The 12046-nt window shown below is 55.6% G+C and overlaps 1 protein-coding gene across 1 annotated transcript; it reads left to right on the top strand.

Annotated features, from left to right (window-relative positions):
• The first annotated feature begins 4917 nt into the window (after positions 1-4917).
• Pitx1 (paired like homeodomain 1) lies at positions 4918-11250 on the top strand. The gene is made up of 3 exons (XM_076855861.2): positions 4918-5342; positions 7546-7778; positions 9742-11250. Exons 1-3 carry the CDS (start codon positions 5174-5176, stop codon positions 10282-10284), a joined length of 945 nt encoding a protein of 314 aa, XP_076711976.1. The 5' UTR covers positions 4918-5173; the 3' UTR covers positions 10285-11250.
• Positions 11251-12046: the final 796 nt, after the last annotated feature.

Below are 12046 nucleotides of genomic sequence, written 5' to 3'. Positions count from 1 at the left end.
CTCATCTATCTTGCGGGCCCACCCTGTGCCTCGACCCCAGGCACCCCAGGCGCCCCAGGCACCCCAGGAAGGCAGCAGCCTCGGGGGCGCGGGTTCTGGCCCCGTGAAGGTACAGTCCTGGAAGTTCTTCGCAGCCCCTCGCGGCAGCGCGGGACGCAGGGGGCTTCCGGAAGAAAGCGGCAGGCGAGAGGGCGCCCGCGGCTACCGGTTGCGCCCAGACATGGGGGCCCCACCACGAGTGGAAACGTTGGCCCCTCTGGACGGCCCGGGACTTTGGCGTAGCTTCGCGTCAAGAGGGTATTTTTTCTAAACGAAACCGCTTCATTCGTTCGTTCGTTCGTTTGGCCAGCAATGCCGCAAAAAAGCAACAGACATCGGCCAGAGCCCCAGCTCTCTTCGCCCGGGACCTCAATGTCCGGCCGCCTCATTCCGAGGTGCCCCCAACCTATTGCGGCTTGCCCTCGCTGGCACAGGCTAAGCTTTTTCCTTCCGCTGAGAGAAAACCCAAGTGCTCTTCGCAAAGTCCAATAAAGATGTTTCCGCGGCTATCTCCCGGGTTTGGTTGGTGTAAGGGTACCTGAGCACACAGTCGCTTCTCTAGAACCGGGTCTCCAAATTTTGAAATTAGCTAGTCTCAAATTTGGAGATGATTATGTTGTGGCAAGGCCAGGACCCCAAGGCCCAGATTGCAGAAATGGGCTGAAATTCGGGTTCCAAGATTTTCCTACTTCAGGAATTCCCTGAATCTAAAAGATACTTGAGCCCACTTTTTTCTGAGAAAGTAAGAATTGGATATTCTCTTGGCATCTCAGTGACCTCAGAGTCACCAGGGCCAGAGGGAGGAAACTCCAGGTTGCTGTCCACTTAGTGGAGGATGCAGGTCTAGAGTTACTCCCATGTCTAAGGTAAGGGCCAAAGCTACAAGCAGCCAGGAGAGCATGGGAGAGGACTAGGTTGCCCCTGCCCTTTCTCCAGGTTGCTTTCCTGCCAAGGAAAAAATGAAGGGGCTCACTCAGGCTTAGAGACCAGGCTGCCAGACTCTAGGATACGGTCGGGGAGAGCTCCAGGAGAGGCTCAGAGTGCCCTTTTCCCAGGAAGCAGCTGCTGGGAAGAGAAGGCTGTGAGACAGCAAAATCTGGCTCTTTGCTCCCTGGTTATGTGACTAGCCACTGCCACTTTCAAAGCCTTCCCTTCCCCTCAGCTCAGCCATACTCTACAACTAGACAACATTCCGTGGACAGGAGAGCCATAGGCACTACCAACAGGGAAAGTTCCTCTATTTCCTTCATTTCGTTGTGCCCTTCTGGCAGCCATCCTACCAAATACATCCCAGCTCTCACCCAGAACAGCTGGGGAACCCCATTTGACAGGAAGCTTCAGAACTGGTCCTAAGAAGCCTAAAGAATCCCAAGGAAGTGTTCTGGACTCTACCAGAGCACTCCCCATTCCGCTCACCCAGAAATTGCTTGTGTTTAAAAAAAAAAAAATAGCTTTTATTGGGACGGTGGTATTAGATCAGACCAAAGGAGGTAGGTGGTCCCCACTGCACTCCAAAACTGGGTTTTCTAGTTTGAACTTCTCCTCGCAAGCCTAAGAGGCTTAGGACTGGAATGTCCCCAAGAGTCAGGGATGGCCCTGGGGGCAAGCCATGGCACATTCTTTCCTTTTTCCTAAAATCTCTTGATTCTGTGAGCAAGGATTACAGCAAGGTACCCCTGTGAGCGGGTGGGAGGATATCCCCCATGAGGGTCCTCCAACCAACCTTCCCAAATTAAGTTGTTAAACAATTCTAGTGCCCAGAATCTGTTTTGAGTCAGAGTAGCTTTAGAAAGGGTCCCCATGGTGACTACTTCAAATTCCAACAACAGCCCAGACTCCTTTGCTCAACCCATCCAGGACCCTAATCCCCACATTTTTTTTTTTTTTTTAAATCACAGAATCACTGAGTTTTATGTAGCTAAAGAGAAATGGGGAATAGGGCACATGGTCCCAGCTCCTCTCCTCATGTCCATCCCATGATCAAGTGAGCTGGAGGCTGAAGAAGTGAGCAGAGTCTCATAAGGCACCCTGCAGCAAGCCATGCCTAAGGTCAGAGCAAAGGGGTGGGTGGGAGGGGAGGCATGGATCCTCAGTTCCAAAAGATTGTTGCCTCCTTTGGGGTGGGGGGAGGGAGGTGGTCTGTGAATGTGCCAGAAGCCCCTACACAGAGTAGGACAGTGAGTAGTGGGAGACTGTAGCTGGGGGAAAAAAACGAAAGCTTGTCTCAGTCCCTTCTTTAGCTAATGCCCAGACAGGCCACAGCTTTCTCTCAACCAGGCCCTTCCCCTCCTTGAATGCTGCACACCCTGGCAGATCCTCAGCTTCTCTTTGGGGCTAAGGGTCAACTATACATTTAGATTTAGGCATCACCCAAAAGGGTCTGAGAGCATTTCCATCCACACAGGGGGCATCAAAATCTTCAAATAAAGGGATTTTAGTGCCTGCCTGGAGCACTTCCAAGGGCCTGGGTCCGGAAGGGCATGCCGCTGGTGCTCAATAACTTCATTAAAGGCATCAATAGTGAAGGTTGCACATCCTCAGACTGAATAGTTGTAGTTGCAGAGTCACAAAATAGTCCACATCCATAGAGGGCCTCATAGTCCCCATAGATAGACCATTCATTTCTCTGTCCCTACCCAGAGATTCACTGTGCTTCCTACCTAGGCCCATTTTGTGGGCTTGGAATATACCTATCAGAGAGCAGCCAGCCATGCCAAAGAGCACATAGTGTGTACATCCATGTGTACACAGCATACCCTACGTGGAAGTGAAGTAGGAACATACATGTGCATGCTCCCATGCCTGTGTTCATCCAGGTTGCCCTACAGGGTAAGGCAGACACATGGAGGAGTGTGTGTAAAGGGGCACTCTCTAGCATGCTGCAGCACCTATATGTCTCCTGCACAGTTGCAGGAGACTCAAACAAGAAATGTCTTATAAGACGGAGCTGAGGACGACTGTTCTGCAGTTATCCTTCTCATGTCCTTCTCCCTCTGACTAAGTCTAATTTCATCCTGGGGTCTTATAAGAAGAAGGCCAGAGCCAATAGGTCTCCCCCTCCTCCTGGAAAGTATCCTCCCTCTCTACCCAGCCTCAGACTCTGCTCCCTGTGTCAGACACCCAATGAGAATGGGCCAGGCCCTAAGGAAGGGATCTTGGGCTGAGGGTAAGGGAATGGGAGGCAGGTGTGACTCTACCCTGAGAACCTGTCCTTGCCCCCACAATCTTCACCAAGGAATTCAGTCGGTTGCCTCCCTCTGATGGGGGAAGGGTGAAGGCTCAAAGGTAGAGCCTGTGGAGGCCCCTGATGCTGACATCTGGACAGTCAGTCCAATAAGAAACCCAAGGAGGTCAGGATGTCCTGGGTTCTGGGATGAGGGTGCTGGGCCTGGAGAGTAGAGAATTGCTTCTCTCCCAGGTGGCTCTCCTCTCTAGCACACTGTCCACTCCAGTTGCTGAGTCTAATGGAACCGGTGGGCAGGTGAGGGGCAGAAGTACCCTGGGGTCTGGCTGTGGCCAGAGAAGCAGGTCAGGGCCATGCCCTGCTGTCCCAGCTGCAGCCTGTTTGCTCAAGATGCTGAGGTCTCAGGGCCAGTTAACAATTGTTGAGCAAAATCCTTCAACAAACTTCATTTAAGTGGGAGGACTAAAGGAGGGGGTCACCCTTGGGAGCTGGGAGGGGAGTGTCTTTGCCTGTGTCAGCAAGGGCCCCCTGGAGCCACAGTTTGGCTACCACTGTGTGGGAGAGAATCTAGAAGACAGAAGTCCTGCGCTGCCCTCCCAGCTTTGGAAGACAGCAGTCACCTGGTCTACCAGGCCTGTGCCTGAAGTCCTGGGAAGCCAAAGCACAGGCCCCAAGCGCCAGGGCAAAGCTACCCTGAAGGATGGCAGAGGCTGCCAAGGCCAACCCCCTGGCTGCCAAGGCCAGGGCTTGGCCGTTGAAGGTGCAAAATAAGGGGAGAGGTAGAAAAGGCAATGGAGCCTGGCTGGGCTCTTGGGGTCTCCCGCTGCACTCGCCAGCGGCCTAGAGCCAACAGAAACGTTTCGTCTGATTAGAAGCCATCATTTCTATCCCAATCCCGGAAAATTGACTGCGGTGCAGAGAGGGAGGCCTGAGAAGCAGCCTTAGGGGAGAGGGTCCAAGCTAATTAGGAGGCAGCATCCGGGGGTCCATTAGAGCGCAAGCGGCTGTCACTCAGCCGGGCCGAGTTCCCTGGAGTAGAGGCCGGGGAAGGAGGGGCCGGCGGCCCCTCGACGAGGACACCGCAGGGAGCTGCCGGAACGGGCCCCGGGCTCTGCCCCCGCCCTGGCGCTGGCTCCAAGGCGCCCGCTCTGCGCGATCCTGCTCCTCGAACATTCACTCATCCTGGGCAGTTCCCGCCAGCGGTCGGGGACTTCGAGGCGGCCCAGACAGGAGTTGGCTCTGAGCGAAACAAGTCATTTGGGGCCTGAGGTGGGCACGAGCCGCGCGGGACTTGCAGACCAGATGCGTTTCTTTTGTAAGGCCGAGGGAGAACTCGGTGTGTCACCGGGGAAGGAGGGAGAGGCGCGGCGAGGCCGCGGGGGGCGGGGAGGCGGCGGGAAGGTGGCTGCGGAGGGGGAGGGCGCGGGCGAGGCAGGGAGGGAGGGAGGGCGGCAGAGAGGGCGCGGCGGCGCGGGCGGCTCGGGGCTGGATTCCGCCCGCGCTCCCTCGCTAGCTTGTTCGCCTGCTCCCTCCCTCCCCAGCCCCCTCCCACCCAGGCCCACCCCACCCACCACCCCTGGCGCAGGGACTGCTGGAACCTGGCGGTGCGCACTGTCGCTTTAAGACTGACTCTGCCGGCGAGGTCCCGAGCCTTAGAAACCGGCCCCGGATCGGGAGCCGGAGCCGGGGCCGGGCGGGCGGCTGAGGCCCGAGCGGCCGGAGCAGAGTGCGGAGCGCAGAGTTAGGCGCTCGGTCGCGAAAATCCGCCGCTGCCCGCCCGGCCCCGCAGTCCCGGGCAGTCCATGGAGCGGGCGCGGCGTCGCTGCCTGCGCGGGCAGCCCTGGGGGGCAACCGCTTAGGCGCCGCGCTCTTATCCTCGCAGGTCGCAGCCAGGGCAGCCGGGCGCGCCCAGCCCCGGCTCCTGGAGCGCCCGCCGCGGTCCCCACCTCCATGGACGCCTTCAAGGGGGGCATGAGCCTGGAACGGCTGCCGGAGGGGCTCCGGCCGCCGCCGCCGCCGCCGCATGACATGGGGCCCGCCTTCCACCTGGCCCGCGCCGCCGACCCCCGCGAGCCGCTCGAGAACTCAGCCAGCGAGTCGTCTGACACAGAGCTGCCAGGTAAGCGCGGTTCCCCGCGCCGCGCGCACGGAACCTACCCCGGCGCGGGGAGCAAGGCCTGGCTCCCGCGCGGCGCAGCCAGATTCCCTCTCCGCCCCAGGAGGGTCAGGAGCTTTCTTTTTCCTAGTCTTGACCTGACGGTGAAGGTGTAAATTTACACACACACACACACACACACACGAAGGCACTTCCACGCGGTTCCCACGCGCCAAGAGATGGGCAGATGCACGAGCCTATAACTAGGAGGTTGGAGTGACAACCCCTGTTGATCATGGGCAAATAGAACAGGGAGAGAAAAAGTTGGGTTTGCGCAAGTGGGCGCTGAAATGTCGCTGGGACGAAGGAAGAGAAGCAGATCGAAGGGAATGGGACTGACGGGCGAGAGAAATTGCCCATAGAGACCGAGAGAGGGGCAGACACCCTGACAGGCAGGGTGATGCAGATGAGTGGGACAACCCAAGAGAAGGGGCGGGCGAACCGAACAAACTGAGAGGAGGAAGCAACATCAAGTAAAAGGAAGAGACCGAGGACTGAGAAGACCAGCCGGCCAAGGGGCGCGGCCAGACCCCCCGGCAGGGTCGACCAAACCCGAATAGAGGGATCCTGGCCCACACGAGCGGCCAGAGCTCGGAGCCACCAGGCGGTCCAGCCAGGCTCCCTTCTCAGCTCGGGCATTTATCCCACTGGGCTGTCCATTTGTCCGAGAGCTTGAGCTTTTCCCCCAGACGCGATCTGACCGCGAGTGGGTGGCACGGACAATAGTGCAGCAAATCCCCGGGCCAGTCCCGGCCGCCGGGCTCTCGGAGCTACTCCCGCGCTCGTGAATCTAACTCCGCGTCGCCGCCGTGCTCCCGGCTCCCCACTCCCCAGGCTGTGGGTGACTCTTCTGCCTTCATTTCTTAATCCACCGCTAAGTGTTTCTCTTCGCGTTTTAAATCTCTATTTGTTTCTGTTTTGCATCTCTAAGTAACTTTCCCTGAGCGGTTCTGTTTGGTTGGTTAAAAAACAACGCTGTACTGTACTTTTGTTTTCGAAAGTTTAAAGCGCGGTGTTTGGTTGCTTCTTATTTTAAAATTCATAGAACTATAGATTGATATTTAAAAACCAAATCTATGAAGATGAATTAACAATTTCAACAATTTTTATTTTGAAAATTTTAATATACTCGTTGTCTCTCTGGAATTTAAAATATCTACATGCAACATTATTCTTGGAGAGGTTTTAAAAAGCCAATCCAAAATGGCGCATTTCTCCGAGATTTTCTCTAAATACATATGCAGTATGTTATTTGGGGAATTTAAATTATCTAACTATAATGTGTTTCTCTGGGATTTAAAATTTATGTCTAGGAGGATGTTTATGAGAAGGGGTTCAAAATTTAACTACAATAATGCATGGATTTTTTAAATGCCAGAGAAATAAATGTACGAATCTATACACATACAGCTTTGTATTTAGTTAGAGGTGTGTTTGGACAACGCTTTCTGATTCTTAATTTACCCTTGCTGTGTGTTTCTACCTGCCTATTTTTGAGATTTTTTGATGACCCTTTCTGTGGTTTTAGGCAGAGAGCTATAAGCTTTTCTGAACTTCTGTGTTTTGTTTTTAAATTCTTTCTCTTTACGTTTCAACTTTTCTATGATTGCATGTGTTTTGTGTAGATCTAAAGAAAGAGAGGCTAAAGCCTGAGGTCACCTAGATACGGGGTTTTTTCAGGCCTTGGGACCGCAGGCCTACAAGTAAGGCCGAGTGTATTGGAACTCCACTCAGCCTTGGGGAGGAAAAAAAATGGAGGGGTTTCAGGCCACCACCTGGTTCATGCCCCACCGATACGCTAGTTTCAGTCTGGAAGATTTGGTCCTAGTTCAGAAAAGCAGAGATTCCCTCAGATTTAGACCCCCAAGCACCCGGCAAAAACAGCGTGTATTTGCCGGTGACAGCTGCAGCAGGGCCCAGCCTGAGCCGAGCTGCAGGAGCAGGCCCTGCCAGCCAGGAACCCAGGCCCACAGCTCTGGCTCCTGGGTAGTTCTCGGCACGCCAGACCAGAGGTGCAGACCAGCTCCCGGCAGGCTCTTGCCAACGGGGACAATTCCCCGGGCCCCTGGCGGGAGGGAGGGCTGACAGCCGGCGCTTCGGTGGAACCGGGACAGGGCGCAACAGGCTTAAGCCCGAGGTGACCCGCGCCCGTTCCTGCCTGCTGCAGAGAAGGAGCGCGGCGGGGAACCTAAGGGGCCGGAGGACAGTGGCGCAGGCGGCACGGGCTGCGGCGGCGCGGAGGACCCAGCCAAGAAGAAGAAGCAGCGGCGGCAACGTACGCACTTCACAAGCCAGCAGTTGCAAGAGCTGGAGGCCACGTTCCAGAGAAACCGCTACCCCGACATGAGCATGAGGGAGGAGATCGCCGTGTGGACCAACCTCACCGAGCCGCGCGTGCGGGTGAGCGCAGCGCCCGTGTTTAAGGGTACTGGTTCAGAGGGCTCCTGCCTGCCTCAGCCAGAACCCTCCGAAACTCAGACCTGCACTCACACTTTCACTCAGTCTTGCTCCCTGCTCTTCCACCTATGACCTCCCCCCAACCCTGGGCCCTAGTTACCGGCAACTGCTAGGCTCCTAGGCCACTAGCTGCTCTGACTGCTGCCGCTGCTTTCCAACTCTTCTTATCTGACCCTCCGGCTCTAGGAAGCCCCAGCCCAAAGACCTGTGGCCCCAAGGGGAGAGACTCTTCCACGCTGAGGGTCTAGGATTCAGTTCAGTGTTAAGGGATAACCTGGGCCAGAGATTAAGCAGAGGATTCCCTAAGGCTGGGATATCAGGAGCTGCAGGGGCCTTCCTCCAAAACCGAAAGGGAAAGGCAAGTCCTGCCTGGCTGCCTCCAAGAGGCCTGAAAGGTGCCTGAGTTTGGGATTCAAAACTTCTTGGAATAATAGTCTCATCCCACACTTAGCTTCTCCAAAATCTCAGGATAGTCTCCACCTTCCCTGGCCATTTACCAGGCCCGTAGCTGGACCCTTGACTTAATGCCCATTCCTATTGTGGGTCTGGGGTCAGATGCGGGTGGCATGGCCCTCCCAGTCCTTTTAGGGATGTAAGGTCTTGGGCCCAAACCTGACTGGATGCTTCCATGTCTCACTGTTTAGTTCCCAGTAAACTCAAGGTTTTCTGGCCAGAGCAGCAAGAGTATCATTTCTTACCCCAGTGGGCAAATATTTAAAGATATTGGGAACACCTACTTCCCAAGCCAGGCCAAAGTCCTACCCAACACACTGAGTCCCTGCTATAAACCCCAATCCTCACCCCTCCCCAGTCAGGCTGGCTAGCCCAGCGGGACTCTGGGTGAAGACACAGCACTCAGTAATCCTGAATTTACTAATCCTGCCCAGGTTTCTGGTGGTGGGGACTGGAATAGAATCAGGTAGTGTTGACTCTGGAACCTGGGGAAAGCTGAGATGCAGGGTCCCCCAGTCAGGGATCTCTAGAAACTCAGCCCAGGAAATTCAGCCCAGGGACTGAAAAAGAGTCAAGAAGGACAGGGTATATTCATTGGGCAGTCGAATAAGTGAAGCTCCTGAAGGACCTGACAGTTGGGAAATAAGGTCCTTACCAAATTTTGCAGGATAAAGTGGAGGGGGAGATTAGAGAGAAACTAGTAAGCTAAAGGAAATTAAATATTTGTGGAGAAACATATTTGGCTTATATTTAGGCAGCAGGAAAGGAATTAAATATTTAAGGGAGAAGCAAAAGGATCGAGTATTTAGGAAAAGAAAGAATCATCTATTTAGAAGAAACAGTGAAGGTCAGATATTTGGAAAGAGGAAAAAAACTAAATATTTGGAGAAGAATCAAAAGTAAAAAAAAAAAATGGGTGATGAAGAAGAAAACAGACTGAGGGAGAAGAAAGAGGTTCAGATAGTGGGGTGACCTGAACAAAAATAAAATTGGGGACAGAAATGAAATTTCAAATATTGCAAATAAAGATGAAAACAGACTATTTGAGTGATGAAAATAGACCAAAAAATTGAAGATGGCGAATCATGTCTCAGGGAAGAAAAATACCTTTTGTATTTGAGGGAGAAGGAAAAGATGGAAATATTTAGATAGGGACCCGTTTGGGGGAGAATGCAAAAGGTGGACCGGTTGAAAGGATGGAAACGAATGTTTGTTCACAGAGTGTATTTGAAGAGTTTCAATTGGGGAAGAGGATTAAGATCAGAAAAGGTAAAAAAAAAAAAAATAGTGTTTTCTGGGGACAGGAAAGGAGCCATTACGGAGAGGGCGAAAAGAAACGATATTAGATATTCGGAAAGAAAGAAACGGGCGGAAAGCTTCGGGTGGCAGGGGTAGGGGTATGGGGCTTTCCTGCCCTCGACAGCCCTGACCCTTCTCCGGCCCCCTTCCCCAGGTCTGGTTCAAGAACCGGCGGGCCAAGTGGCGGAAGCGCGAGCGTAACCAGCAGCTGGACCTGTGCAAGGGCGGCTACGTGCCGCAATTCAGCGGCTTAGTGCAGCCCTACGAGGACGTGTACGCCGCCGGCTACTCCTACAACAACTGGGCCGCCAAGAGCCTAGCGCCAGCGCCGCTGTCCACTAAGAGCTTCACCTTCTTCAACTCCATGAGCCCGCTGTCGTCTCAGTCCATGTTCTCGGCACCCAGCTCCATCTCCTCCATGACCATGCCGTCCAGCATGGGCCCGGGCGCCGTGCCCGGCATGCCCAACTCGGGTCTCAACAACATCAACAACCTCACCGGCTCCTCGCTTAACTCGGCCATGTCACCGGGCGCCTGCCCGTACGGCACACCCGCCTCGCCCTACAGCGTCTATCGGGACACGTGCAACTCGAGCTTAGCCAGCCTGAGGCTCAAGTCTAAGCAGCACTCGTCGTTCGGCTACGGCGGCCTGCAGGGCCCGGCCTCGGGCCTCAATGCGTGCCAGTACAACAGCTGACCGCCCAGCCTGGCCACGCGGGCCGGCGGCCGACAGGCAAGGCGCGGGGCAGGCACGGAGGGCGCACGCAGGGCCACAACTCGCCGCGCCGCAGACCTCGCGCCTGCGCAGCCCCCTCCTCCCCATATCCCCACCTCCAGGTTTGGTTTTGTGTTTGCTTTTCCGGACCCCACTCTGCCCTCTACAAAACAAAACAAAAAGACATCGGAGAAAAGTACCGCGAAAAAAAAAGAAAAATGGATAAGTTGCAATTTCCCTCGGGATGGCGCCGGTGGTGTGTGTTGGTTCCCACGGGCCCCAGCAGCCCACTCCGCGGAGGGGACGCGGCGCCAGAAGTGAGATCCGAGGGCCGGCAGCAGCAGAGGACGCCCTCATAGCCCGCATCCCCGACTGAGCAGCTGCGCCTGCAAACTGTGCGGAGCCCGGACAGGCCGGGGATCCTCGGGCCCGGTGCCAGCCAAAATGCCCACTTCTAGCTGGGTCCGGCCGAGCGTAATTAAACTCAAGCCGAATCCGAGTTGGAGCGTTGGGTTGGGAACGGTACCCAGCCCGGGATCCGGCACTCACCGTGGATTCGCACTAGCCCGGTTGCGCCCCCCAAGCCCTCGCCTGCCCGCGCTCCGGAGCCCTTTATTAAGGCCAAGGAGCCACAGCTGGCCGTGCGGACAAGGCAGGGGTTGGGGTGGCTCGTCTCAGAGCATCCCTGCCCCAGCTTAGTCGCAGGCTCGGGCCCTCTGCTCCGTTCCCGGTCCAGGAGGTGGCCCCCTGTCCCGGAGAACAACCCCCCTCCTTACCGCCCGCCGTGCAAGAGTCGAGCCGGAAGAGCACGGGGCGCGGGCCCCAGGGCCCTGCGCCCACTTTGCACACCCGCTCTCCGGCCCGCGCCCCTGTTTACAGCGTCCCTGTGTATGTCGGACTGACTGTATAGAATTATAAATCTGTCTATATCGACTTGTCCATGTACGTCTATTAAAACCATAGTCCGAGCGTGCTAAGCACTGCCGAGCCCTGATTGCTTCATTCGGCCGAAGAGGGAGGCAAACAGAAAGGGAACCGCACCACCCCGGGACCCAGGGGTGGGAGGGAAAAAACCGAGGCAACCCTCACCGGGAGTAGGGGAGGTATGGGAGTGGGACACTACCCCCATTTCCCCACCACCGTTCCTGATTGCTCTGCCAGGCATTCTGGGTCCCCTCTACTCGCTGCCCTGAGCACTGGCCGAATAGCTTAGTCTAGGCACAGCGCAGCCAGGCAGCCCCTCCCTCCCTGTGTGCGAAATTGGGCCAGCTCTTCTCAAAATGTCTTTGGTTGCCCTCAAGGCCCCTAGAGTGTTATGGGGCCCTTGCCTACCCACCACGTCCGGGTAGGGGTCTCTGAGAGCCTCTTTAGGGCTAGGGTTGCCCTTTCTCCTTTGGGCCATCCCTGGCTTCCCATACTTGGAGCTGGACCCTAGGTTTTCAGGGAGGCTGAGGAGACTGGATTGGCCAGAGTCTAGCCAGGGCCTCCTCTCCCTTTCCCCCTAGCTCCCTAATACACCTAGATCCCACCCAGGGGTGCTCAGTTGAGCAGGAAAGGGTTGGGCACTCAGGACTCACTTCTCACTTCCCTTCCATCCCAACTTATGGGGGCTGCTGCCTGCCTCAACCCTCCTCTGGCTTGTGGAAACTACTGAACAAGTCCAGCCTGTAAACTGCCTGTAAAATTCTGCTTCCCTTAAGTAAGTCACTTCTAATGGCAAAACAAAATGTTTGCAGCTGCAGTG

This window comes from Callospermophilus lateralis, chromosome 5 (genome assembly GCF_048772815.1).
Source record: "Callospermophilus lateralis isolate mCalLat2 chromosome 5, mCalLat2.hap1, whole genome shotgun sequence".
NCBI lineage: Eukaryota > Metazoa > Chordata > Mammalia > Rodentia > Sciuridae > Callospermophilus > Callospermophilus lateralis.
Note: the sequence above shows the minus strand (reverse complement) of the source record. Positions and strands in the feature narration are given on the sequence as shown.